This window comes from Mirounga angustirostris, unplaced genomic scaffold (genome assembly GCF_029215605.1).
Source record: "Mirounga angustirostris isolate CCGP_5_RB_7025 unplaced genomic scaffold, mMirAng1.0.hap1 SCAF_3, whole genome shotgun sequence".
NCBI lineage: Eukaryota > Metazoa > Chordata > Mammalia > Carnivora > Phocidae > Mirounga > Mirounga angustirostris.
In genome coordinates this window covers 181,945,148-181,970,325 of record NW_026991711.1, presented here as the reverse complement: position 1 = coordinate 181,970,325, position 25,178 = coordinate 181,945,148, and the positions used below count along the sequence as shown (strand labels likewise).

The 25,178-nt window shown below is 39.3% G+C and overlaps 1 protein-coding gene across 4 annotated transcripts in view; it reads left to right on the top strand.

Annotated features, from left to right (window-relative positions):
* The window catches only part of DOCK10 (dedicator of cytokinesis 10), a 256,600-nt gene that overhangs the window by 197,278 nt on the left and 34,144 nt on the right, over positions 1–25,178 (top strand). For 3 of the 4 annotated variants that reach the window (XM_064587156.1, XM_045867857.3, XM_045867858.3), the window contains exons 27-39: positions 1,079–1,150; positions 6,878–7,024; positions 13,243–13,326; positions 15,397–15,493; positions 17,778–17,822; positions 19,817–19,992; positions 20,119–20,235; positions 21,321–21,432; positions 22,162–22,283; positions 22,371–22,485; positions 22,573–22,639; positions 22,864–22,911; positions 23,688–23,789. In XM_064587156.1, the coding sequence (XP_064443226.1) occupies positions 1,079–1,150; positions 6,878–7,024; positions 13,243–13,326; positions 15,397–15,493; positions 17,778–17,822; positions 19,817–19,992; positions 20,119–20,235; positions 21,321–21,432; positions 22,162–22,283; positions 22,371–22,485; positions 22,573–22,639; positions 22,864–22,911; positions 23,688–23,789 (1,304 nt within the window). The remainder of the gene's footprint in view (positions 1–1,078; positions 1,151–6,877; positions 7,025–13,242; positions 13,327–15,396; positions 15,494–17,777; positions 17,823–19,816; positions 19,993–20,118; positions 20,236–21,320; positions 21,433–22,161; positions 22,284–22,370; positions 22,486–22,572; positions 22,640–22,863; positions 22,912–23,687; positions 23,790–25,178) is intronic. The other variant, XM_054505990.2, reaches the window with a different exon arrangement.

The following is a 25,178-nucleotide window of genomic DNA, read 5'->3' as shown; positions in this document are numbered from 1 at the left end:
TAAATAAATAAAATCTTAAAAAAAAAAAAAAAGAATCATCTGAAACACTCAAAAGTGTTAACTGTAGCAAAAATAAAGTTTTGGGGACTTTTAGGCATGATAAGAAGAAATGTACCAACAAAAGGATTAATGATGTATTAATGAATATACTGACAACAGAAAGGAAGCAGACAAAACAACCACGGTTTGACCACAGAAAGTTGAAACACATGCATTTGTAGGTACATAAAGAAGAGATGGTGAGAAGCTTATAAAGAGATAACTCTAAATTATTATAGAAGAACGGACTTAGTCCCTAGCTAAATTAATTATCTGTCATGACTTGACAGATGGATGATTGATTAGTATGTAGCTGGAAAGAGAGGGCGGGATCAATAAGCATCAACATGAGTTCCCTAAACTCAAGTTATTCTAGGCCGAGCAGTTTGTTTAAATTAGTCTTATGAGTATATTCATTCTGTTCATGCAACAAAAATGTTCCAAGCACCCCCCATGGGACAGGCACCAACCTCAGCATTTGGCAGGCATCAGAGAATAGAATAAAGATCTCTGCCCTTGGGAAGCTTGCATTCTACTGGGGGATAAAAACAATAAACTACAGACATAATAACAAAATTAATGAAATTGTGTATTAGAAAGCAAGAAGTACTATGGGAAAATAAAATGTTGAGCCAGTAAGAGGAACAGGGAGCACTGGGGGTACAGAGTGAGGTTTGCAGTTTAAATAGAATGGTCAGGATAGAGCTCATGGAGAAGGTAATCCTTGAGCAAAAGATGCAAAGAAAGAGGGGGAACTGGTCATGTGAATGCTTGGAGAACAGTAAAGGTAAAGGGGAGACATATATAAAATCACCAGGCAGCAGCATGCCTGGAGTGTCAGAGGGACAGCAGAGAGGCCCGTGTGGCTGGAGCCAAGTCCATTTGTGCAAGCTGGACAGTCACGTGTGTGCAGTTGGCCCATCCATTTCAAAGAATACATTTTAAAATCAAGATTTTATAAAATTACATATTGTAGAGCACAGAATCATCATTATTTCATAATTCATCAAATAAATTTCTTACTATCTTTTTCTAATAGCACTCCTGGTTCTTCTTTGCAATTATCCTAAAATCAATGGCCCAGCACTTGATTGACACAAATAAAATTCAGGTAAGGTTATAGGTAATACAATATTATCCAACAATTGTGCTGATGAATACGCTCTCATTAGTTCCATTTTTATTTACTTCATAAACCTTAGCAATTTATGTTAATTGCTTTTTAAGTGGGAGAAATGATTGTGTGTCAGTACAGGTCCTTCAGGAGGCAGGACAAAATTAGAAGTGCAAAATGATGAGAGGGAAGGACAAGAGGACCAGGAAGTTTTGACATCTGTGGAAGGAGATGGGGAAGGAAGGAAGGAGGTTTGGCGAAAAATCTCTCTGCAGTGGGAAGATTTTGGCTGGGCCAGTGGGCAATCTGAGAGCAGAGAATGTTTGTTAGAAGTCCTGCATGGGACAGATGGGCTGGTTCTGGTGTCTCTGCAAGCTCAGTTATTAACCTGGAGCAGCCTCGGGAGAGTGTGGCCTTGGCACGAACACTTGAGAGGATCCCAAAAGTTTAGCAACTATTTATGTTCTTCCCAGTAGATTTTTGTTTTGAAGGAACATCGGAGCTGTGCACATCCATGGCTGCCACAGTCCATGGTTTGGACAACATGGCACACAACTTCCTGAACCTGCTCTTCCACAGTTCCCATGGGCCTCTCTTCCTGAAAGGAAATTGACAAGAGGGAGGCTAATGGAATTACCTATAACTCCTGTCATGGTAGTATGTCTCAGGGCCCTACCTGATCTCATCATCTCCCTCCTCTACTGTCCATTTTTGATTCCTCTCACCCTCAGCCAGCAGCTCTGAAGGTCTTGGTGACTTACCACACTGTGGTGTGACCCAGCCCTCAATCAGAGTGGTCTAGAGTGATCTCAGCCTCTGATAATCACACTCTACTCAGACCATTCGTAGTTATGACTGGGTAAGGAGGATCAAGAAAGACTCAAGTGGATTGACCACCTGAGCTCCACAGAGATTTCTCTGAACTCCCATAGTGGGTAAGACCAAGGGGAAACCTCTGACTCTACCCCTCTGCCACCAAGAGAGTAAATCAGAATATTGCTTGGGGTGGGGATGGTGGTGAATATTGATATCATCTTCATTTACACTGTTGGTCAGGAAGGGGCAGTGTCAGACATTTCCACTTGGCCTTTTACACTAGGAAAGCTCCACAGGCCAAACATCCAGTGTAAGCCTACTCTAAAGCTAATTACGTCAATGCATAATGTATAATTATATATTTGCACCAGGTAAATGACTGTTGGGTGGATCTTTGAAAACAGCAGACCCACTATTAACAGAATTTTAGTCAGGACTTTTATTGATCCCTATAAGTTCTCACTCTAACAGAGTGAATGTGATGATTCTTTTGGCCTTCAGATATCAATATCAACTCAGATCTTGTGTTTAATAGTGCTTGAAATATATGAGTAATCCCCTCTCCCTAGTGTGGTCACCTGAGTAAATGGCTATAGGGTCCTTTGTAGAAGGACTGACAGAATCATTACAATATATACTTACTGAAGTATTGCAGGGGGTGTCTTTTAGAGACTTTGTCTCTTCTTCAATCAGTGTGTACCAGATCTGAAAATTGACTCAGGTCCAGGAACAGAGAAAGGCATCGTGAATATTTTTTGGAGCAAACGTCCTCATCTTCTGATAGTCCATTCTTGCCCTCTTGGTGGGTTAAACATTGTCATTGTTGGTTGCTGTCTGTTTTTCCCATAGGGCTGCCCCCACACACACATTATTAACTAGCTGTACAACTCCCTGAGAGTCTAGCCCCCTTGGCTGTCCTCCAGCCTTGCCATCTGTTAGGATAATCACAGCCCTCTGGCTCCTGGAGTTTAAGTACCATCACGTGGCCTCTGTTATTTTGGTGAAGATTATCTGCATGGCTGTTAGCGAGCCAGCACTGTGACTGCCCGCCCATCTCACCTTCAGACGGGAGACCACTGAACTTCTGAAGGTCCCAGCACCTTCTTGATGGCTTTGGTTTGGATGGTGTGTCTCCCGGACCTTCCTGTAGAACCTGATCCTCCAGTGGGTCTTCTGATCCCAATATATGCATTCCTACATATCCACTTTCCTCTGGCCTCTTTATTACTTCCTCTGTCATCTGCCAGGGCACCTCAAGCATTCTCGTTTTCCTTTGCTTGGAATGTGCTATCTCCAGGTTCTAAGAGCCATCCTAACAATGAACGGGATTATTTCATCCCAAGTCCTGATAAAGTGCCCCCATGTCAATGAGTTTTAACTTCTTCACTCTCCTTTCTGGCCCCCTTGATCAAAACACATTCAACATTCAATCTCAAAGGAACTGCCATGGCTCCTGCTTGGCACAGGCCAGCTCTTACAGCTCCTTGGGGTATACTCTGTCTTATCTTCTTAGGCACAGCAGGTTTATAGCTGGGTTAAGCCGGGACTTAACCCCAGTTATTGACCTGAGCTCCGGGGGAAGGAGGAGGGACATCTCCTGAAGGATTTGCCTACTGCCTTGCAGGGAAAGGTTTTTGCAGGGTCTCCCACCTGGGAGAAATGTGATCTCCTAGTAGGGAGGAGTAGGGCCCTTCTACCAGTGCTGAGGGCTGAGGTCATCCACCCAGATGTCCCCAGCCATGCCTCCACACCACAGTCTCTCCAGCCATGGCTTGACCCAAGCATAACAGATCTCCCTTGGCTGGACATTTAATCATCTCTGGAACTCCCTAACTTAACTCTTAGGTCTTATATTTGCTTTTTAGCTGTGTCTGCCCTCCTTCTTCCAGAGAGAAAAACCTCCTGTCTGGAAGGAAGAGAAAATCTAATGTGAAGATAAGAATGATTCCTATCTCTCTGTTTTTAAGCTGTGTTGGAGTTAGGTAACTTCACCACTCTAATCCTTGCCTTACCACTAACCTGTTAGATGATAAAAAAAAAAAAAAAAAAAAAAAGACATTTAATATCTCAGAGCCTATTTTCTCATCTGTAAAAAGAACGGGTTGGACTAAAATCCTTTCATTCCCACCAGTACATACCTGCTCAAATAGGTCACAGACGCCCTTGTGAACAGTTAAGAATAAAGGAACTCATTATGGGCCACGTCTTTGCGTCTAACCATTTATCTTCATAGATTCCAGTTGCCTTCTCACTGTCCCCTTCATAGGCAACCCCACACTCCAGTTTTCTTCCAGGGCCCCAACACCCTCCAGTTTTCTAACCATCTCCATGCATCAGAGTAAGAAAGTCCTGACACCATCATTTGACTCAAAAGCATTCACAATAAATACCTCTCAAGCTATCTGCATTTTCTTTTCTTTTTTTTTTTTTCAATTGTGAAGTGGATGGCTTTCCCCACCATTAAAACAGTTTTTGTCAATGGAATGTGGTAGTTTAGAGGAGGTGAGAAAACATGTCTGGTTAAATCCCCTGAGAGGCAGATAGCACCTCCACATGACCCCGGCTGTCTTGACCAAGGCGAGCTTCTGTTTACTAGGAACTGCTTGATGCCTTCTCTGCACTCATCTCTAGTAGCAAAAAGTTCATTGTACTGGCTAACCTTTTGTTTCCCATCAGCCTCTTGTTCCTAAAAAACTGCCAAATTCCTGAACGTCAGCCCATGCATTCTACGCCTGCCCCTGGCGACATACATGGTATAATAGCCCAGATTCTTCCAACCTGTTCTGGCTCTTTTGCCTGAGATCAGACTATGCCAACCCCTTGCCCCCTTTTTTCCTCTGTCTTGAGACAGAAATCCACAATCACTGGAGCAGAAATTCTCCCACCTCGAGCCTTTGGGATATACTTCTGGAGAACAGTTGAAAATACTACTCGTGTATTAATGAGTCAGAGCATCTTTGGGTTAAAAGTGGGAGTAAGCCATAAGGGGAGTTTGAGAAGAAGACAAAAAGAGAGAGAAACAGAGGGAATCTCAAAACCCAAGTTGTCAACACGTGTGGTGGTGTGAAGAAAATGTCGGTGCTGGTCAGTTTCATGCATCTCAGAAGATAAACAAAAGGAAAAGAGGAAATCTACAAATGTGCTTTGATTATTTAAAAAGTGAATGTTGCTTTCATGTAGGTAAATTGCTTACCCTTGTTTCCCAAGGTATATGGAGCAGAATGAAAAATGATGCATGTGATTAAATCACTTAGGTTTATTTGTTGTTAATTTAATTTAATTTCCACACTAAGTGTTAAGTATACATGGAAGGTAATCATAATATCCCAAAAGATCTATATAGCAATGTCCTGGTAAATTGACTTAAAAAAATCCAGTGCACAGAAGCACCTGAGGGCCTGGACTTAGTTAAAAAAAAAAAAAAGAAAAGAAAGAAAGAAAAGAAAAAAGCCAGTGCTAACCCACAGCAGCATCCCACGGTGGAACCGCTGTTTGTTCTAAGTGATTCCTGTAACTTCATCCTCCGTAGTTTTTATTCTTGCAGCATGGAAGGCTGGGTGCAGAGAATTTTAGAAACATACAGTTCAGTCGATCTCTAAATTTTGTGTTTCTATCGTGAAATTTTAAATTAAATTTTAAAGCCAACTTGTAAAGATGAATCAAACTTGCCTACCTCGTGCGAAGGTCTGGGTAAATTCACGAACTACAGATAGATGGGAAGACTTAGCTGCTGAAACTTTCCCCTCCTGTGCAGGAGGTGCAACAGGAGGAGTAGATTCCTGGACCTGAGGGTGGTCTTTGGGGACCCAGAGAGTTTAGGTCCATGCATGTATCTGGTGGCACATCTCTTGACTGAGGTCCCACTGGCCTGCTGCTGAATATGCTGGGACTGTGAGGTTAGGATCAGCTTGTACAAACTTGCAGGTACAAGATGAATAAGGGCTGAGCATCTGATGTAAAACACAGTGATTACAGTGTGTCGTATGATTGAAATTTGCTAACAGAGTAAAACTTAAATGTTCTCACACAAAAAAATAAAGATAAATATGTGAGATGATGGATACGTTAACTAGATGGAAGGAATCTCTCACAATGTACATGTGTCTCAAAACACCGTAATATAGGGGCACCTGGGTGGCTCAGTGGGTTAAGCCGCCTGCCTTCGGCTTAGGTCATGATCTCAGGGTTCTGGGATCGAGCCCCACGTCTCCCTGCTCAGTGGGGAGTCTGCTTCTCCCTCTCCCCCTCTCGTTCTGTGCTCGTGCTCTCACTCACTCGCTCTCTCTCTCAAATAAATAAATAAAATCTTTTAAAAAACACACAATGTACACTTTAACTTTCTCATACTTTTATATGTCAATTATAGCTCAATAAAGCTGAAATCAATTTTTCAGAGAAGACCACCTGGAACTTACTAGAGAACATTTCAAGCCAACATCTGTATTCATTCAGTTACTCATTCATTGATGTCATATAGTTGGGGGATGCCTAGTCTTAAAAAATTAAAATAATCGATTTTAAATTAAATAGAGAACTGTGTCAACATAAATCTAGAATAATATTCATTATAATTATTTTTTAAGAGGGAAGGGGAATTAATATGTGAGAGGTCATAGAACATGTTACACTTCTACACTGTTTGAATAGTTTGCAATTAATATGTATTTTACTTTTTAATGAAAAAGTGAAAAAAGATCATTGGCCAAAATAGAAGGAAACATAAAATGAAAATGGTGGAAATCATGATCTTGACATTAAAAGGGTTTCTATTTTATTATCGCTTTCAGGTTTCCAAAAGGACTCTTTTTGTTTGATGATATACAAAATGCAGTCTTTCAGTTTCTTTTTTTTTCCAGGCTTAGGATTTCACATGTCACATTATAAAGAAATGATCCATTCTTTCCTTAGCTTTCTCGGGCTCAAAGATTTCCTGAATCTTACCAGAATGAGTTGGACAATCTTGTCATGGTCCTATGCGATCACGTGACTTGGAAATACAAGGATGCCCTTGAAGAAACAAGAAGGGCAAATCACAGCGTTGCCAGATTTCTTAAGGTACAGTTCTAAAAGTTTGCTGTTCCGTTCATGCCTTCATGATCTTGGATGTGAGCTACTCTAAAGGTTAATCAATTCACATCTCCATTTATGATAGAGTCAAAACGAGCACTATTAGGTGAATACTTCTATTGATGCATCATACGTTTTAATTTTTTTTTCCCATTTGGAGTCACCTAGAACAAATACCAAGTTTTAATAAAAGTATCCATTTGACTATTGTCAAATCATAGTATTTCTAAACATTCTTAAAGAGAAAAATGAGGTTTTTAAAGGAAAAGCTGCACTGTGGCGTATGATTTGGGGCATTTCTGCCTTGAAGTGGTGTTCTGGATTGGCTATAGCTCCAACAATGATGTCAAATAACCACTCTGGGAACTTTTGGTAATTTGGCATTTTTGTTATGCACTAATCACGTTTTAAAAACGATCAATTAAAGTATTGAGAAACTACTTATTAAACTCTACACACACACACATATAGTATTATAGTTATGTTTCTTTGCATTAAAGATAGAATTGAGGAGAAAAATATATGCTTAGTCAAAAAAAACAAAAACAAAAACAAAAACAAAGCTAATGTAGAATGATGGTGTATCATTTAACAGATAATACATCCAACTAGAAAGGAGCGCCTGGGTGGCTCAGACTGTTAAACATCTGCCTTCAGTTCAGGTCATGATCCGAAGGTCCTGGGATCAAACCCTGCATCGTGGAGCCTGTGTCTCCCTCTCCCTTTCTCTCTGCCCCTCCTCCCCCCTCGCTCGTGCTCCTTCTCTCGCTCTGCTCTCTCTCTTAAATAAATAAAATCTTTAAAAAAAAAATACATCCAACTAGAAAATGTTTTTCTTCTATTCCTTCTTTTGCCCAGCTATTGACTATTGTAACTTTGATGAAGCCACTTTTCTTGTATCTTTATGATACACGCCAGAACATACCAGATAAGTGTAAGAATTTATAAATAAATACTAACTATATAAAGAAAGCTAAGAGGCCATGGAGGTAGATATAAAATTAGTCCAAATTATCTTTGGTGAGTTTTAACCCAGTTAAATCCATTTTTAATGTATTAAACATCATTTCAAATTATACACTACATGTGGTCTCATCTTAAATTCACTGTTTTTCTTCACTATTTTGCCTCTTCTTTTTGCTTTTTTCTTGCTTTCAGAAGGAAAAAGGGATGGTCAGAGTTAGTGATGAAGAGGGTAAAGAAGAAAAAGTTACTCTAGTTTTCTACCACATTTTAAGACCTGTGGGAATAAAGTTTATTACTATGCTAGTAGTTTACTTGAAGTGTTTGATAGAAGAGAAAATTTGGAAAAAATGATAAACTGTCCAATTTGTAAGCAAATTATGTTTAAGACACATCTGCAATATTCTTCCCTAAATTGCAAAGAATGACGAACAAGCAAGTCTTTTAAAAAGAGAAAAGAATTTTATCTACCTTCCTAGGCTTTTATGCTCTACATTTGTTGGAATAAATGTGTTTCCTTTGGGGCTCATTTATACAAAAGTTGCTTCTTTTGGTACATAAACTAATGTCTCACTTGGGGGCAAGTAAAAAATGTCCAAGATTGAAAAGGACAGGATGGAGTAGAGAGCTAACAGTGGTTAACAGTGGTTTTGTGACATTTGTGGGTAAAAAGCATGGACTGACAATAGATAAACAAATATAGTCTTTAAGTCTACAGTCTTAAAAGTCTGTAAGATTATATAGATTATGTGGACTGCAAATCGAAAGTAATACTCATTCCAGGAAACAGTTTAATATATTGTATATTATAAAAGTCCATCCTACAAGCATGGTTGTCTTTTTTTTTTTTTAATTTAAATTCAAGTAGCCAACATATGGTAGGTCATTAATTTCAGATGTAGAGTTCAGTATTTCATCAGTTGCATTTAACACCCAGTGCTCATCACATCACGTGCCCTCCTTAATGCCCATCCCCCAGTTACCCCATCCCCCCACCCATCTCCCCTCCAGCAACCCTCAGTTTCTTTCCCATAGTTAAGAGTCTCTTGTGGTTTGTCTCCCTCTCTAATTTCTTCTCATTCTGTTTTCCCTCCCCGTTCCTGTAATCTTCTGCCAGGCATGGTTTTCAAATTTTAGTTTTAATGGCATCTATTTGACCCAGAAAACTTTTTTGAGCTTTTTGTAAAGATTATTAGATGAACCTTTTGAACTAGGAGAAGAAAAGGGAAAAGGAGAGAGAGTGATTAAAGTGTAGAGTTGAATGTAGTCATTTGGCACAATGCCTGTGAATTGATGAACTTTGAGCTTTCAGCTGCTCCACATTGCCCACTCCTGCTATTGGCATTATAAATATCTTATGTTCCCAGAAATCTGATAATGGTTATTTGCTCAGTTCGGGCTTCAAATGACTTTTGCCTCTTTTGGTTATTAAATTCTACATTAGTAATCAAATACTGTGAATGAACTGGCTTTGAAATTTCACAATTGAAATATAATTTTCACACCATAGTTGTGCCAGGACTGTTTTCCAAGAATGGAGAGAGCAGTATCTCTGATGTGGGCACATAAAAATGTCCTAGGTGAGAATGTGCCCTCCTTCGTACCATATTATGGGCAAGTGATATTTTTGTAGCAACTAAGCCAAAACCTTGTGCCTTTCTCTTACTATTCTCTCCTGGAAGTAGATAGGATACAAAGGGATCCATGAATACCTATGGAGTTTTTGTCTTTTTTCTTTTTACTGCCAATCTGGGTCACAACTCCAGTTCCCTGAGCGAATCCATCTAGGTACTCTTCTTATGCAGGCATAATACCAGGGAGATAAGCAAAGGAAAGTTCAGTGTGATTTGTATTTTCCTGCTTAGACAGACATATCTTTTGACACACGTGCCTGACTAATCACTTTATTTCAGTTAGCTTTGGACAACATTTGGAAATCATCTAATATAGGAGACAGTCTTCGTGTAGTAAAATACGTTTAAAGAAACATCTGCGATATTTCTCTGTAAACATCACAAGAAGGTAGATAAGTGAGTCTCTGAAAACAGGAAGGTCTTCGGGGCACCTGGGTGGCTCAGATGGTTGGGCGTCTGCCTTCGGCTCAGGTCGTGATCCCAGGATCCTGGGATCGAGTCCCACATCGGGCTCCCGGCTCAGCGGGGAGCCTGCCTCTCCCTCTGGCCCTCTCCCCTCTCATGCTGTTTCTCTCTCGCTCGCTCTCTAAAAAATAAATAAAATCTTAAAAAAAACAGGAAGGTCTTCATATTTACTCTATTTGATTTAAATGTTCTATGATTTTTAATAAATAAGTGTTTTCCGTGGAGCTCATCCATGCAAAAGTTGCTGTGGGTGGTACCTAAGCTAATGTCTAGCACAGGGGCAAACACAAGTATCCAAGATGAAAAAAGAACTAGTAGGACCAATGGTTTTGTAAAACATATAGAGAAAGGCAAGGACTCTCATCTGATTTGTTTCACAATTTGGGGTTTCATACTCTTCACTGAATGAATGATAGACTAAACAATTATCGTTGTCCTCACAATTGGTTAAATAAAATAAATATTCTTTGATGACAACAACATATTTTTGCACATAATTTAAAATATTTGGCTTTTAGTTTATTAAACCAAACTGAGAAAATTTTGATAGGGTATAAGTTATCCTCCAGTTCAGGAATATGCAAACTTTTTTCATAAAGGGCCAAATACTAAACATCTTTAGCTATGCAGGACATACAGTCTCAGGCAGGACTACTCAACTTTGCCATTGTAGCACTATAGTTATGTTAAAAACATAAACCATTCACCATAGACAATATGTAAATGATTGGGTGTGGCTATGTTCCAATAAAACTTTATTTACAAAAATAGACAGTGGGGACACCCGGGTAGCTCAGTCTGTTAAGTGTCAGACTCGTGATTTCAGTTCAGGTCATGATCTCATGGGTGGTGAGATCGAGGCCCCCCCACCCCCCTGGGGTCTGGCTCCATGCTCAGCAGGGAGTCTGCTTGAGATTCTCTCTCTCCCTCTGCCCCTCCCCCCACTTGCTCTCTCTCTCAAATAAATAAATAAATCTTTAAAAAAATAGACAGTAAGGCAATTTGGGCCAATGGGCCATAGTTCGCCAAAGCTTGCTACAAATTATTTTTTGTTAATATAAACTGTTAATATAGATTATTTTTAAACAAAAGCAGAGAGGCCCCTCCAGACTTCAGCAATGGGCTGAAGAGCCTCTGCCCCTGAGTTAAGCGATGGACCCATGACAGGAGAGACACCTGATGAAGCTTGACCTGCAGGAGGGCTCTCTGCAAGCAGAAGGCTGATTCTGCTGATCTTAAATCCTGGGAATGACCCCCTTTCCTCATCACTGCCCCTTGGAAAGAGGATAACAAACTTACCACATAGGTCTTTCTTCAATCTCAAGAAACCGCAAATGGGTTTTCCTAGATCCCCAGGGCAGGCAGCCTTCTCCCCATCTTCCCTATTCACTGGTGCTGGGGTTTGACCTCCTTCAAAAGCTATCAGGTCTGCTCTGCAGAATAAGCACCGTAGCCCCCCGGAAGTGACAACTGAGTAGGTTCAGGGAGAGAACTCACCAGCCCCTCCTCCACTGAGTCAAAGAGCCCTTGTGTCTTTACCACTGACATCCCTGGGGTTCTTTCTCACCTGATTTTTAATTGAGATGTTTCTAGAGCCCACAGTTTTATTGGATGGTCCTCCTCTCTCTGTAAGGTCACACCCAAATCCCTTTCCAACAGAAAGAAGACAGCAAGGGGTCTTCTCTGGAAAAGCTCCACATTAGGGATATTTCAAGGTTGGGGGCTAACTCCTGCAGCTGGAGAACCGGCAAAGATTTGACATACCTGCTGGGACCCCACGTTGTGCAGAAGATGCAAAAGCCCTCTTTTCCTTCCCTCCTCCCCTATCGCTTTACATCTTCTGAGCCTATAACTATGCTCTGGTGTCTGCCTCTCCCCACTGTCTACGACAGATGGGAGGACACAGGAGCCATTTACTTTTTGGTGAATGGAGAGTTATCTGAAGAACTTAAATTCATATTAAAAATGAAAATATAAATGAGGCAGCATACTACCATATTAAGGAATGAGTAGGTACATAAAAACCACTCAGAAGAAACGAAAGAACAAGGGAAAGGAAAACAAAACAAAAATAGAAATGACCTCCATAACAATTGGAAGAACATATTAGAGAAAATAGTTCTTCTTTATGCCCAGATGGATTTCAGTGAGAGACTATCCACTTGGTATATATACTATCTATGACAAAATTTTATGTCCAGTCCTTTCTGAGAAAAGAGATTTGTTTGTAAAATTGAGAAGAGATCCAAAAAATGCACAGCCTTTGCAATGGACCATCCTGAACTCTTGAGACAAGAAAGAAACCTTCCATACTAAGTGGTGCAGCAGCTGTAAGATTTTCCCATGTACGTTCCCACATCCATGTGGATGACAGAATCAAACCCACGCACACAGTGATGACCTCCATATGGAAACCTTCAGTGGTGCCTCCCCAAGATGGTCTGTACCTCCTACTTCACCCTTCAGTGCAGTCATTTGGCCACTGTTGCTTGGTCACTGCTTACATGGCCACTGGTCTTTTGGAGAGAGCGTGCTGTGCCAACTTGGGATGTTTGCCTGTCTCCTCCCAACCTACCTGCTGTTTGAGACTCTCCATATTATAGTTAAGAGAGTTTGACAACAGAGTAAGAGATGGAAATCTCAGGGTCTCTTACCTTCACTCCTCACTCCAAAGTACTCTGTTGAAGGAAGCCAGAGGTTTAAAAAGGCTTTCCTGACCCACCTCTGCTACCGCTGTTCCTATCCAGCAAAGGATCTTCACCCGGCAAACTGTGGAGTCAAATTACTAAAAAAGAGTAATAAAAGGTAACTAAGTGACTAAAAAAATAAATAGATAAGTAAAAGCTAAAGCCTGTATGGAAAGGAAAGGGGTATAATATTTCACTACAAAACTCTAAGTGGTGTTTTATAAAATTGACAAATAGGGGTTTATAACTTTCTGGTGTGTGCACTCTATCTCACATTTTAATTGGTTGCCATACGTGGATGAATGTTTAAACATATTGTAGAGGTTTTTTTAAACATTTATTACACAACACATTTAGTTAAATGTCATTTTACTTCAATATATTTAATCACCTTTTCTAAAATCTTTAATGACCTTTAAAGTAAAAATGTCTGAATTTACAATTTTATATTTTTTAGCGCTGTTTTACATTTATGGATCGGGGCTTTGTATTTAAGATGGTTAACAATTACATCAGCATGTTCTCCTCTGGTGATCTCAAGGTAAGAACCAAGTGTGGGAGTGGTCGCTTTCTAAACCATTGCATTATAAATAAATCAACTAGTCTCTGTGTTTGTCTGCCTAAAGCATTAGCCTATCCTTTCTCTGCATCAAAAAATAGTTCCTATCCCAATGAGAGGCAGCCTTTTAAAATGGTCCATCTGAGTTAGTCTCCCAAATCCTTTCTTAATGGGGGACTGTGGTGTGTGGAGTGTGGAATGAACATGTATGCTTCACTTCTATTTGCTGTGGGTGGTGAAAGGAGTGGTTCTTTTCAGCTGCAATTCTTATAGTCAGGTTTGCTTGGGATTGTCTTGGATTTAGCACTTAAAGTCTCACTTTTCTGAAATCCTTCAGTCTAGGGCAAAATGGACAGTTGACCCCCCCCTTCCCAAATAGGGAGAATGTGTTGGGAGATAGACTGGGAACAGTGCTGTATAGAGAGCAGTGATTCTCAAAGTGTGGTTCCCAGCCCAGTGATGTCAGAGCTGACTGTGGCAGGTAGGTCCCAGAAATCTCTATTGCCATAAGGCTTTCAGGTGATTCTTACGTGCTCTCAAGTTTGAGGACATATGCTGGAGGGAAATAAGGCTGGAAATGGGCCAGATCATGAAAGTTGTACCAGTTAAGTCTCTTTGGGTAGCAAGCAACAAAAAATTATGCCAGTTTGAGCAAAGGGAAACTATTAGAAGCATTATGGCATCCATGAAAGAGCTGGAGAGCTGAGCTTGAGAAAGAACAGGGACCAGGGCACAAGAATAATTGCAAAGGAAGAACCATGTGGCCAAGGTCTGCAACTGCTTTGCCAAGAACCATTTTCTTTCTCTTAACCCTCTGCTTAAGATTTACATTCCAGAGAGGAAATGTGTGACCAACCTGCTTTGGGTCATATGCCTGACTTTTAAGGAAGGAAGACAGGGCTCCTAAATTAATAGTTCCCCATTAACCTTTGCCCATTGGGAAGAAGGAAAGTCCCCCAGGGGTAATTATCTAGGTATTGGGAAAGAATAATGAATGTAGAGAAGCCAAAAATAAATAGTAATCTTCTTATATCCATTCATGCTATGCTTAGGAATCTGAACATTATTTTTGGGGCAATGAAGATTTACTTTTGACTGAGGGAATTATATGATTATATGTCGTTTGGGTTTTGAGAATCCAATTCCCTCTGTAAATATTTTTTGAAAGAATATTCTTTGTTAGGGCTCCAATTATACATGAAATTTGCAGACTATCCTTTTAGGTATAAATCCAGTAGACCTAAATTATTTTTTTTCAGACACCAAACAGAACATACTCAATGAAAAATAATTAACATACAATTTAATTATGCTCTTATTCACTTTGATGCACAAAGGATTGAGTCAAATACTATTCTTGTTTGAAATGAGAGCCTTTTAAATTACTAACTAAAGTTGTCACAAAATATAACTCTAAAATATCTGAGCAAATGGAATATATTTTATTTTATTGGCTGATATTAATGATTATAATGAAAACAACCTAACTGGATCTTAAAAATTGATTACTTAGTCTCCACGACAGGGAGTATTTACGAATGTGTTAATTGTTCCTTCTTATGCGATTGTTTTTAACACATGTATTAAGTTGTCTTAGACCATGGCTGGATTCCATTAATCACTGTCCCAATCAAAACATTATTGAGGGGTCAGACCTGTTTGCAAGGGCAGGAAAGAAGTGAAATTAAATAATTTACTCTGAGAACAAAGGGCCTACGGAGAAAATCTCTGGTCTTAGATCACATGCACCATTGTTTTCCTTAGCGCTGGATCGGAAGGGTGGATTGCAGTGACCTGTTCTATGAGCTGAGCGTAGTTTTAGAGCTCTGTACCTGTGGTGAGATACGATCCCTCTCAGAATAAACATGGGCTGATACAAGCTAAAAGAAGTGGAAAATACCGCTCCGTAAGATCATTATCTCTTAGAAGCTCAACAACAGAAGTACACAAAAGTAACTACATCTTCTTTCTAGGTATAAGATTCAAGTGCAGATTTTTTTATCAACCTTCTTGGTGTGTAAATAATAGTCATTCAGTTTGCCTCTTTTTCAGACCTTATGCCAATATAAATTTGATTTTCTTCAAGAAGTCTGTCAGCATGAACACTTTATTCCTTTGTGTCTCCCCATAAGATCAGCAAACATTCCAGGTAACGCCCAGAATTTTCATCAGTTCCTCCAAAGTGAACATTTGGATTTGTTTATTTGTTTTTACCTTTGTTTATGTGTTGGTGGGTTTTTTTACTATTTCCTTGGTTTTGGTTTTGCTTGAAGCTGTTACAGAGGCATTAGGCCCAGGTAATCAGGCTAAAATGCAAAAGAAGTTGGTGGCTCTATATTTCTCCATTTTTGTCTATGTTTCCTTTTTCATTAAAGAGAATGCCAACAAAATTATAAAATCGGTGATTATAAATCAAAGAATTTTAACCTACAGTAATACTTTTACTATATTGTCTCCAAAAGATAGCTTTCCTTTGATTTTGAAAGGCATAAAATTATGGGGAGGAGAAGTTATATTTTGTGAGTACAAATTCACTTAAAGTTATCAATTAAAGTGTCTAATTATGTTAAAATGCAATTCCTCAACATGAATTTTATACCAAAAAAAAAAACCTTTTGCCTTGAAAAGGAGAAAGGAAGGCAGGCAGGAGGGCAGCACTGTAAATACTCAATATCTCTGGGTTAGAAAGAGCCCCAGATTTCTGTGCAGGGAAGAATAGGGCTCCTCATTTCCATATTTGCTAAAGCATAAATGGTCTATAGAAAATATTTTCATTTATAACTTTTATTAATATATATTTCATATATACCAATATAGATAGATACCAAGATGATCATCACACATCTAGCCATCAGAAGCTAATCAAACATCAAGATGCAAAGAAAACACTAAAATGATTTAAGAACTTAAAATATTCTGGGCGCCTGGGTGGTTCAGATGGTTAAGCGTCTGCCTTCGGCTCAGGTCATGATCCCAGAGTCCTGGGATCGAGTCCCGCATCGGGCTCCCTGCTCCGCGGGAAGCCTGCTTCTCCCTCTGCCTCTCTCTCTGTCTCTCTGTCTCTCAAGAATAAATAAATAAATAAAATCTTTAAAAAAAAAAAAAAGAACTTAAAATATTCTGCTCCTATTTTGCAGTGCATACAGATATGGAATCATTATGTTGTACACCTGAAACCAATATAGGGTTATAGTCAATCATACCTCAAGAAAAGAAGGAAGGAAGGAAGAAGGAAGGAAGGGAGGGAGGGAGGAAGGAAAGGAGAGGAGAGGAGAGGAGAGGAGAGGAGAGGAGAGGAGTGGAGAGGAGAGGAGAGGAGAGGAGAGGAGAGGAGAGGAGAGGAGAGGAGAGGAGAGGAGAGGAGAGAGGAGGAAAGAAAAAATACTTTGCTTCTAAGCAGTGAGTAAATTATCCACAGGGCACAGTTTTGATATTCATGGAAAGCAGAAACTAAGATGCTAAAGAGCCTCCTCACATGTATTGCAGCTTCTTCTATATGTATTATACAAAACTAATATTTTGGAGGGAAAATAGTGTAAAGTACATTTTCAAGCCTATAAAAGTGTTTTCAATATATTTTTTTATGTTTCAAGTTTTTATTTAAATTCTAATTAGTTAACATGTAGTGTAATTTTGATTTCAGGAGTAGAACTTAATGATTCATCACTTACCTACAACACCCAGTGCTCATCATAAGTGCCCTCCTTAATCCCCATCACCCACTTAGCCCATCCCCCCACCCACCTCCCCTCCAGCAACTCTCAGTTTGTTCTCTTTGGTTAAGAGTCTCTTATGGTGTGCCATACCATAAAGGTTTGGTCATTTTAATCTTAAATATAAACTATTTGATTCCATTAAGGAATAAACATAAGCTATTTAATTCATTATTCTATTCTTTTCTAATTTACAAAGTACATTTAATCTAAATGCCTTTATAGAAAAAGAGATAGAAATATTACTTTGGACAACTTTTGTTTTGTATTCCTTTTTATTTTATAAACTGGCGCCAACTTATTATTGGGTTGGACAAGCTGGTTAAGACACTCAAGAAGAGCAAATCTGTTTGATCATTTTGATTCCAGTTGTTTACTATTTGTCAGTAGTTCAGGAAAAGGCCTGATAGTCTCTTTGTAGATTTGATATTATCAACAGAGAACATAAAAATATATATTTTGTGGCATGCAGATTTCTGATGGAAAAAATAGGTGCTCAAGTACAAGGCCAAGAATTAAAATAATTCTGTTCATAGCTTTCTTTTTTAAGGAAACAAACAGTCTTTGTTTTCAAGAAACAAAGCTTTATTGAAGAGACTCACTTATAGTTTAGGACAATACATTTTAATTTTTCAGTATAAATTATCCATAGTTAATGAATATAGTGTGTATCTGAGTATGGGTATATCTGAAATTTTTGTTTATTTACATTAAATTCAGATCCTTTGACACCTTCGGAATCAACTCAAGAGTTACATGCATCAGGTAAATAATTATATTTTGTATTACATTATCTAAGCATCAATAACCATATCATAATCTGATAATATTGAGAGATATACATACTACATATAATATTGGTAGATAATATTGATAGATATACATACTACAAATTTCCAGTTTTCAGAGACCAAAAAACAGCCATATGTTTAACATCATACAATCAAAAAAGTCCACAAGCTGACTGAACTTTTGTTACAGATAATTAAATGCTTTGCCAAGTTGGATTCTTTCAGATTTTACTCTCCAGAGTTTGACATTTTTTTTAATTCCCCAAATCATCTGAAATTTTCTTAGGGTGTATCATAAATAAAATTCCCGGCTATGTGCGATAACATGTTTGTTCAGTGTAACTAGTTTTATACGCTATATTTCTGTCAATAAACCACAACCTCGTTTTTCAGCTATTTTCTCAAGATTGAGATGATTATTTTTACTTGAAATAGGTTCTTACAAGAGTCTGGGCAGAACTTGGGCGCCTGGGTGGCTCAGTTGGTTAAGCGACTGCCTTCGCTCAGGTCGTGATCCTGGAGTCCCGGGATCGAGTCCCGCATCGGGCTCCCTGCTCGGCGGGGAGTCTGCTTCTCCCTCTGACCCTCCCCCCTCTCGTGCTCTCTGTCTCTCATTCTCTCTCTCTCAAATAAATAAATAAATAAATAAATAAATAAATAAATAAATCTTTAAAAAAGAGTCTGGGCAGAACTTTTCTCTAGCCCTAGGTTGGGAATTACAAAGTTGTGTTCTATGTCTGGCCCCTCACGAATACTCACAATTAACACAGAGAAATGTTTTTAACCAAACTAAGCCCATGGACCAGTGTTTCCAGAACTTTCACATTCCCTGTTCTTCCACCCCCAGCAGCATCTTCATGGACTACAAACCTCCACATGTTTCATTTGCTCCTAGTCAGTGATGAACTGGGATATTCCAACAGTTCAGTGCATCTAACGGGTAACCCTGAGGATTCACTAAGATAACACCAACATAGTGCTTAGCCCGGTGTCAGCACTCAATACGGGTTCTAGAAGTGGGACCCGTTAAATTTTACTGGGAATTTTAATATTCCAACTTCTCCATAATTCAGGCTCCAAATTTCGCAGCCCCCTTTGATGTTCCTTTTCTTGCTTTTTCACATCCTTCAGCCAACTTGTCCTGGTGATATTTCTTCTACTACTTGGGTCTTCTTCCCAGCCCAGATGCGTCTCACTTCTCCCCTCCCTCCCCTGGGGCCAAACCTCCTGTATTATAGCCTTCTGCCCACATTTCCCCACAGAATAACTCATGTATGTCCTGTCACCACGTGAACAAATGAGTAAGCACAGGTCTGATCGGGCCACTGATCTCAAAGGCATCGGTGACGTAATACTTTCTACAGCCAGAATACTGGCTACAGAATACTTTCAGTGCCAAGTGGTGGAGGGCCCTAGGGGCCAGCTAAAGAATTTGTGTTCAGGTCTCTCCATCATCTGGGCCCACGTGCCCTTCAGGTCTCAATTCCCACCACCCCTGTCTTGACGGCTGTGCTGACTAGTACCCCCCAACGTATCCTCATACACTGTCCTTCAGGAATCCGTGCCACCAAAACCCTGGCCCCTGGTCCTCCCAACTTCTCCTCCACCCCCACGCCCCACCACCTCCATTGGCTCCTGACCCTCTGCACCTCCTAACTTTCAGCAGCCTCAAAGGCCCATCTTAACATATTCCCTCCGGTCACACCCTAATTCCTCCAGACAGAAAATGAACTGTTCTCCTCTCAACCCCTATAACATTGTAGACATACCACTTTTATGGAATTTGACCGCTGACAGTGAATATAATTGATAGTAGTGTCCACTCTCATTTCTCTCTCTGTAGCAAGAGTGCATTACTGAATCCTTCCCTGGTAGTGAGAGGGTTGACAGTTGTTGGATAAATCTTTCTGAATTATAAAGTGATCGTTTGATTTTCAATAACATGATCTCTTTACTTTCCTCACAAAGATATGCCTGAATATTCCGTCACGAATGAATTTTGCCGCAAACACTTCTTAATTGGAATTCTACTCCGAGAAGTTGGCTTTGCCCTGCAAGAAGACCAAGACATCAGGCACTTAGCTTTAGCTGTCCTAAAAAATCTAATGGCTAAGCATTCATTTGATGATCGATACAGAGAACCAGTGAGTGATTTTCTTTTCTCCCTTCCCTAAACACCATTTAGTGGCTCACTGCATTAAATGCATATCAAGCCTACAAGTCTGTTGATTTTTATGTGAATCATTTCTTTTGGCTACCTTTCCACCTAGGAGAAGCAGGCCCAGATAGCAAGTTTATACATGCCCCTCTACGGCATGCTTCTGGACAACATGCCAAGGATTTACCTAAAGGACCTGTATCCTTTTACTGTCAACACATCTAATCAGGTCAGTTTACAGAATGGTTCAAATGTGCATTTTCATAAAGAGTTTGCCTGTTTTGTGTTTTTGCCCTGGAGAGCCATTTTCCCCTAACTGTGAGCAAACTAAGCACCTCGTGCTAGCTATTTTGAGACGTTGGCATCGGTCATTTGTTCCAGATTGGTCCCTGAAGCCTTCCACCTCAACCATCATTTTCCTCTGTTCTCTGTATCACCTTCCAGTTCTGTCCAGTTTTTACCAGTTTCCTCTGTAACATGCATGGTCCTGTCCTCAGCATTCACCTCCCTCCCCCGACCTTTCTGCATCGGTTTCGTGACCACCCGGTGTTGGCATAGCCAAGTGCTTCAGTCACACCCAGCAGTGGCCTGTCTGTCATCCCTCCTCCACTGAGCCATGATAGTGACTGCACAGCAAGCCACTTGAGATCGGGTGCCTGTGTTCACAGCCCGGATGAATTAACACACTGCTGAAGGCACGATATTACCACCTGGAAGTTAGGAGCTATGCCTTTGGAATGTTGTGTAGAGGAGGACCTTGTTCAAATCCCAGTGATACCAGTTTCTAGCCATGTAACCTTAGATAAGTCATCCAGCCTCTTTCAACATCCACTATCTTCTTTATAGAATCGGATAGAATTCCTCCATCACAGGATCCTTATGAGGATTAAATGGTCCAGTAGAAAACACTTACCATAGAGACTGGCACATAATAAGTATTTGGAATTAGTTTTTAGTACTAGTAATATACATAAGATAACCCATGATAATAATGATATATAATCTATAGTATAATCCGTAAAAAGTCAGTAGCCATTCCAACCACTTAGTTTATATCTAGAAGATAGTTTCCACTACCTTGTAAAAAGAAAAAATCACATAAGAAATCAAGCTGTGGCTAAGAGTATGGGTTTGTTGAAAAGCATGGTTATGAGTATTCATTTCTACGGCCTGCTTTGGCAGAAGACCTTCGCCGGAATATAAAAGATCAAATCAAATAGCATCAAATCAAAAGCATAACAAAGAAGGCATGTGTGGGTTTACAGTGTTGAAATCCAGCAATTCCCATTAATCTCTTCCATGCTTCAAATGCAGGGGTCTAGAGACGACCTCAGCCCCAATGGAGGATTTCACACCCAGTCAGCTATGAAACATGCAAACTCTGTGGACGCCTCATTTTCTAAAGATGTTTTAAATTCCATAGCAGGTACTTAAGACCTTGGGAGAACCCTTGTGTTTCACTCTCATCCATGTTTATGTTACGTATCATCGTGTTTTTTACCCACTCCATAATTCAACGTGCAAAATTTCTGTATGTCAAAATATACTATATTTATATAGCTAAAGAGTCTCTTTACTTATTTCTTTGAAAACCATCCAGGGGCTTCCTCTTCTACTTAGCATTCAGTTTTACTTGGCTCAAAGAGCGATCTACTCAGATGTTACTAAATTGCTTCATTCTGGAAACAACCTTTAAGCTTTCATTGCATACAACCTGTTAAAATATAATAGCCCGTCAAGTTCAAAATTTACTTTTAAGAACTATTTTGGAAATGTCGTCTTCATTTCTTATAAACTGTCAGAACTTGAAAGCTTCTTCCCCAAAAGCAGCCTTAGGAACATTTATGAAAGCATTTTTAAAAGAGAAACTTTCTTTTAAAAGTTTTTTTTTTAAGAAATCACAGAATGAGCTGTACTTTATTTCCATTTATAATGGCCTAAATTTTCCTAAGTCCTTAACGCTGGCGTGGCCATCATGACCATTCTTACGATGTGGCACGTCTTTAATGGCAATTGCAGACTCTGTTATGTCAGTCTTGCCCAACACTGCTACCACCTCAACGCTCGGACATCTTTTGGGGGCATCATTTTAGCTCTGTGTGTGTGTGCCTGTTACATCTCATTACCATCTGTGTGCTGTGGCTTGTGTTTGCAGCATTTTCATCAATAGCTATTTCTACAGTAAACCATGCTGACTCCAGAGCCTCCTTAGCGAGTCTTGACTCCAACCCAAGCACCAATGAGAAGAGCAGTGAGAAGACTGACAACTGTGAAAAGGTGGGGCTTTTCTCACAACTACCCAGCGCCTTGTGGGTCAGCAGGCTCTCACTCGAACTCAATCCTTCTTGGTTCTTCCACTCCTAGATCCCTCGACCCTTGTCTTTGATAGGGTCGACGCTTCGATTTGACAAGTTAGATCAAGCAGAAACCAGGAGTCTTCTCATGTGCTTTCTTCACATTATGAAGACCATTTCAGAGGGTAAAGAGAGCTCTTGAAAATTAAATTTTTTAAAAAAGGAAAACTTTGCATTTCCAAAGTCTCATGCCCCATGGTGTTTCTTTTTAGAGATGCTGATTGCCTATTGGCAAAGAGCACCCAGCCCGGAGGTGTCTGACTTCTTCAGCATCTTGGAGTAAGTTATACAGTTGGTTCATTAACATTTTCTTCTGGAAGCTTCAAAATAGTTCAGTATGCCATCTTTCATTCTAAGGACCCATATGCTGAACTACCCATCAATAGTAATGCATGAAATATTTAAAGAAAATGTAATATTTTTCTTTTAATGAACTTAAATAAATGGTTTGTATAAATAAAAGGGCATGAATAATTAGAATGTGACTTTTTTTTCCTTTCTAGTGTTTGTCTTCAAAATTTCAGATACCTAGGGAAACGCAATATAATAAGGTAATAACTTTTAAATTCCAATAGGTTAGTCTGGTCTTTTAAAAAAAGATATGACAAATAGTAATGTATCCAGTTAGACTTACAGAGATATATGTTAGAAATCTTAAAATGCACATAAGGACTGTAAGGTTGACCTCACAGTAGACATAAGAGTTTAATGATTGCCCTATACCCACAGTAGATCTAGAACTAGTTAAAGCTATTGAGAGAGAAAAGCACAAAACATACATTTCTGAAAGGAAACCACATTTCCCATATGGTCTGAACTAACTTATCTATCATTTGTGCGGATGTAATGTAGACGATTCCTATTTAAGAAAATACATCCAATGTGAATAAGTCACAGGAATAAAAGGTACAGCATAGGGAATATAGTTATTGGTTTTGTTGTTTGGGGACAGATGAGGTACACTCGTGGTGATGGCAACATACATCTAGACTCATCAAATCACTATGTTGTACACCTGAAACTAATATAACACTATTCTTCAATTAAAAGGAAAGAAGGAAAGAACGAATATACTCCTAGTAAGCTAAAAAGAAAAATGAATCTGGAATAACTTTTGTGTTGACATCCTTTTCTCATGAGAGACCACGAAGCCCCCAGCACCTTCACTAAACCCCCATTTCCCATTGCCGGAAGAAAATGTGATTCTGTTTTTCATAACACGTGAACTTATTTCATTGTTCAATAATCACTTTGCCAGTTGCCGTTCTGTGTTTATAAGTAAATTACAAATACGGAGCTATGATTAAAACATCAGTTTTCCTTGCAGAAAAATTGCTGCTGCATTTAAATTTGTGCAGTCCACCCAGAACAATGGAACTCTCAAAGGATCTAATCCTTCCTGCCAAGCATCAGGTCCCTTGTCACAATGGTAACATCGCATTTGCTTGATATTTGTAATCTTATTGTGTGTATACGTGTGTGTATATATGTGTACATACATGTGTATATATGTACGTATGTACACATATATACCTATGTATAAGTGTATGTGTATATGTGTACACATATATACATAGGTATATATGTATACGGATGTGTATATATGTATGGGGGTGTGGATACGCACACACACACAATGTATGTATGCATATACTTTAAACCAAATGCAGATTTCAAATAACTCTGTGTTTTTCTGAAAAAACTTCTCAGTTACTGCCCGATCTGCCCCGCTAGCTTATGAAGACCTAAGAGGCAAGGATTATGCTTTATTTATGTGCACTAGGGCACAATGCCATGCATAGGATGAGGGTTAATAGGTACCTTAATTTAATTGAACCCAAAAAGACATAATTCCAATAAATGACTCATTTAATATTTGCTAACCTCCTAGTGACAAAGTAAAATGCCGAGGTTGTATCTCCCCATTCCTCTCAATGTTTGTAATATGTTAGCAGTATCTTTAGAGCTCAAATTATTTTTTAAAGGGCCAAGGGCAGTGAGGAAGCATGGATGGTTCCATAAGCTCATGTTAGATTTCCTAGTCATTACACTGATTTAACTAGCATATAGGACCTGGAGTCATCCTTTATTAATTACCTGGTCGGAAAATTTTGCCCTGAAATCCTACTTTAAGTCTCCTCTGAGTCTAGTAAATAAGAATTCTTTGCTAAAATTTTCTCTACTTTGATTTATTCTTCCCAGAGATACCATAATAATATATAATATGAAAATGGCTATATTTTAGGAAGAATTTTAGAAATAGAAAAGTGGTATATAACCAATAAATCATGGAGTAAATTTTGCCTCTTAGTCCATAGAGACTCCTTGAAGTGGTCCCTTGTGTGAAAGTAAATGAGAAAACATAATAGGCATGTTTTGCAAATGGTAATAGAGGACTATAAACATTGACTTTTCATGTTTAAAGACAATAATAATGTACCTGAGGTCACTGTAGTTTTGTTAATGTTTGGTCAGTTAGGTTTCAGGCTTCTTGAATGATCTAGACAAGTCCTGGCCATTCCTACCTTTCCCCTTCTAGAAACAGGATTTTTCCTTGAGAAATTCCAGACTAAAATAGACTCAAAACCTGGAAATAAACCAGTCCCAAAGGTCCAAGCCATTCAGCCCAGAACCCATTATTTATTGTAGCTTCAGGAATGACCCGGACTCCCCTGGCCACTGTAAACCAAAGTTAGATCTTCTGGGCCTCAAGCCATCCAGAACATTTGATTTGGCCAGAACCAAATGAGCCTTGAAGTGTGTGACCAAGGGAAAACCATTGCCTTTTCTATAGGCTTGATTCTTCAGGGTATCTCCT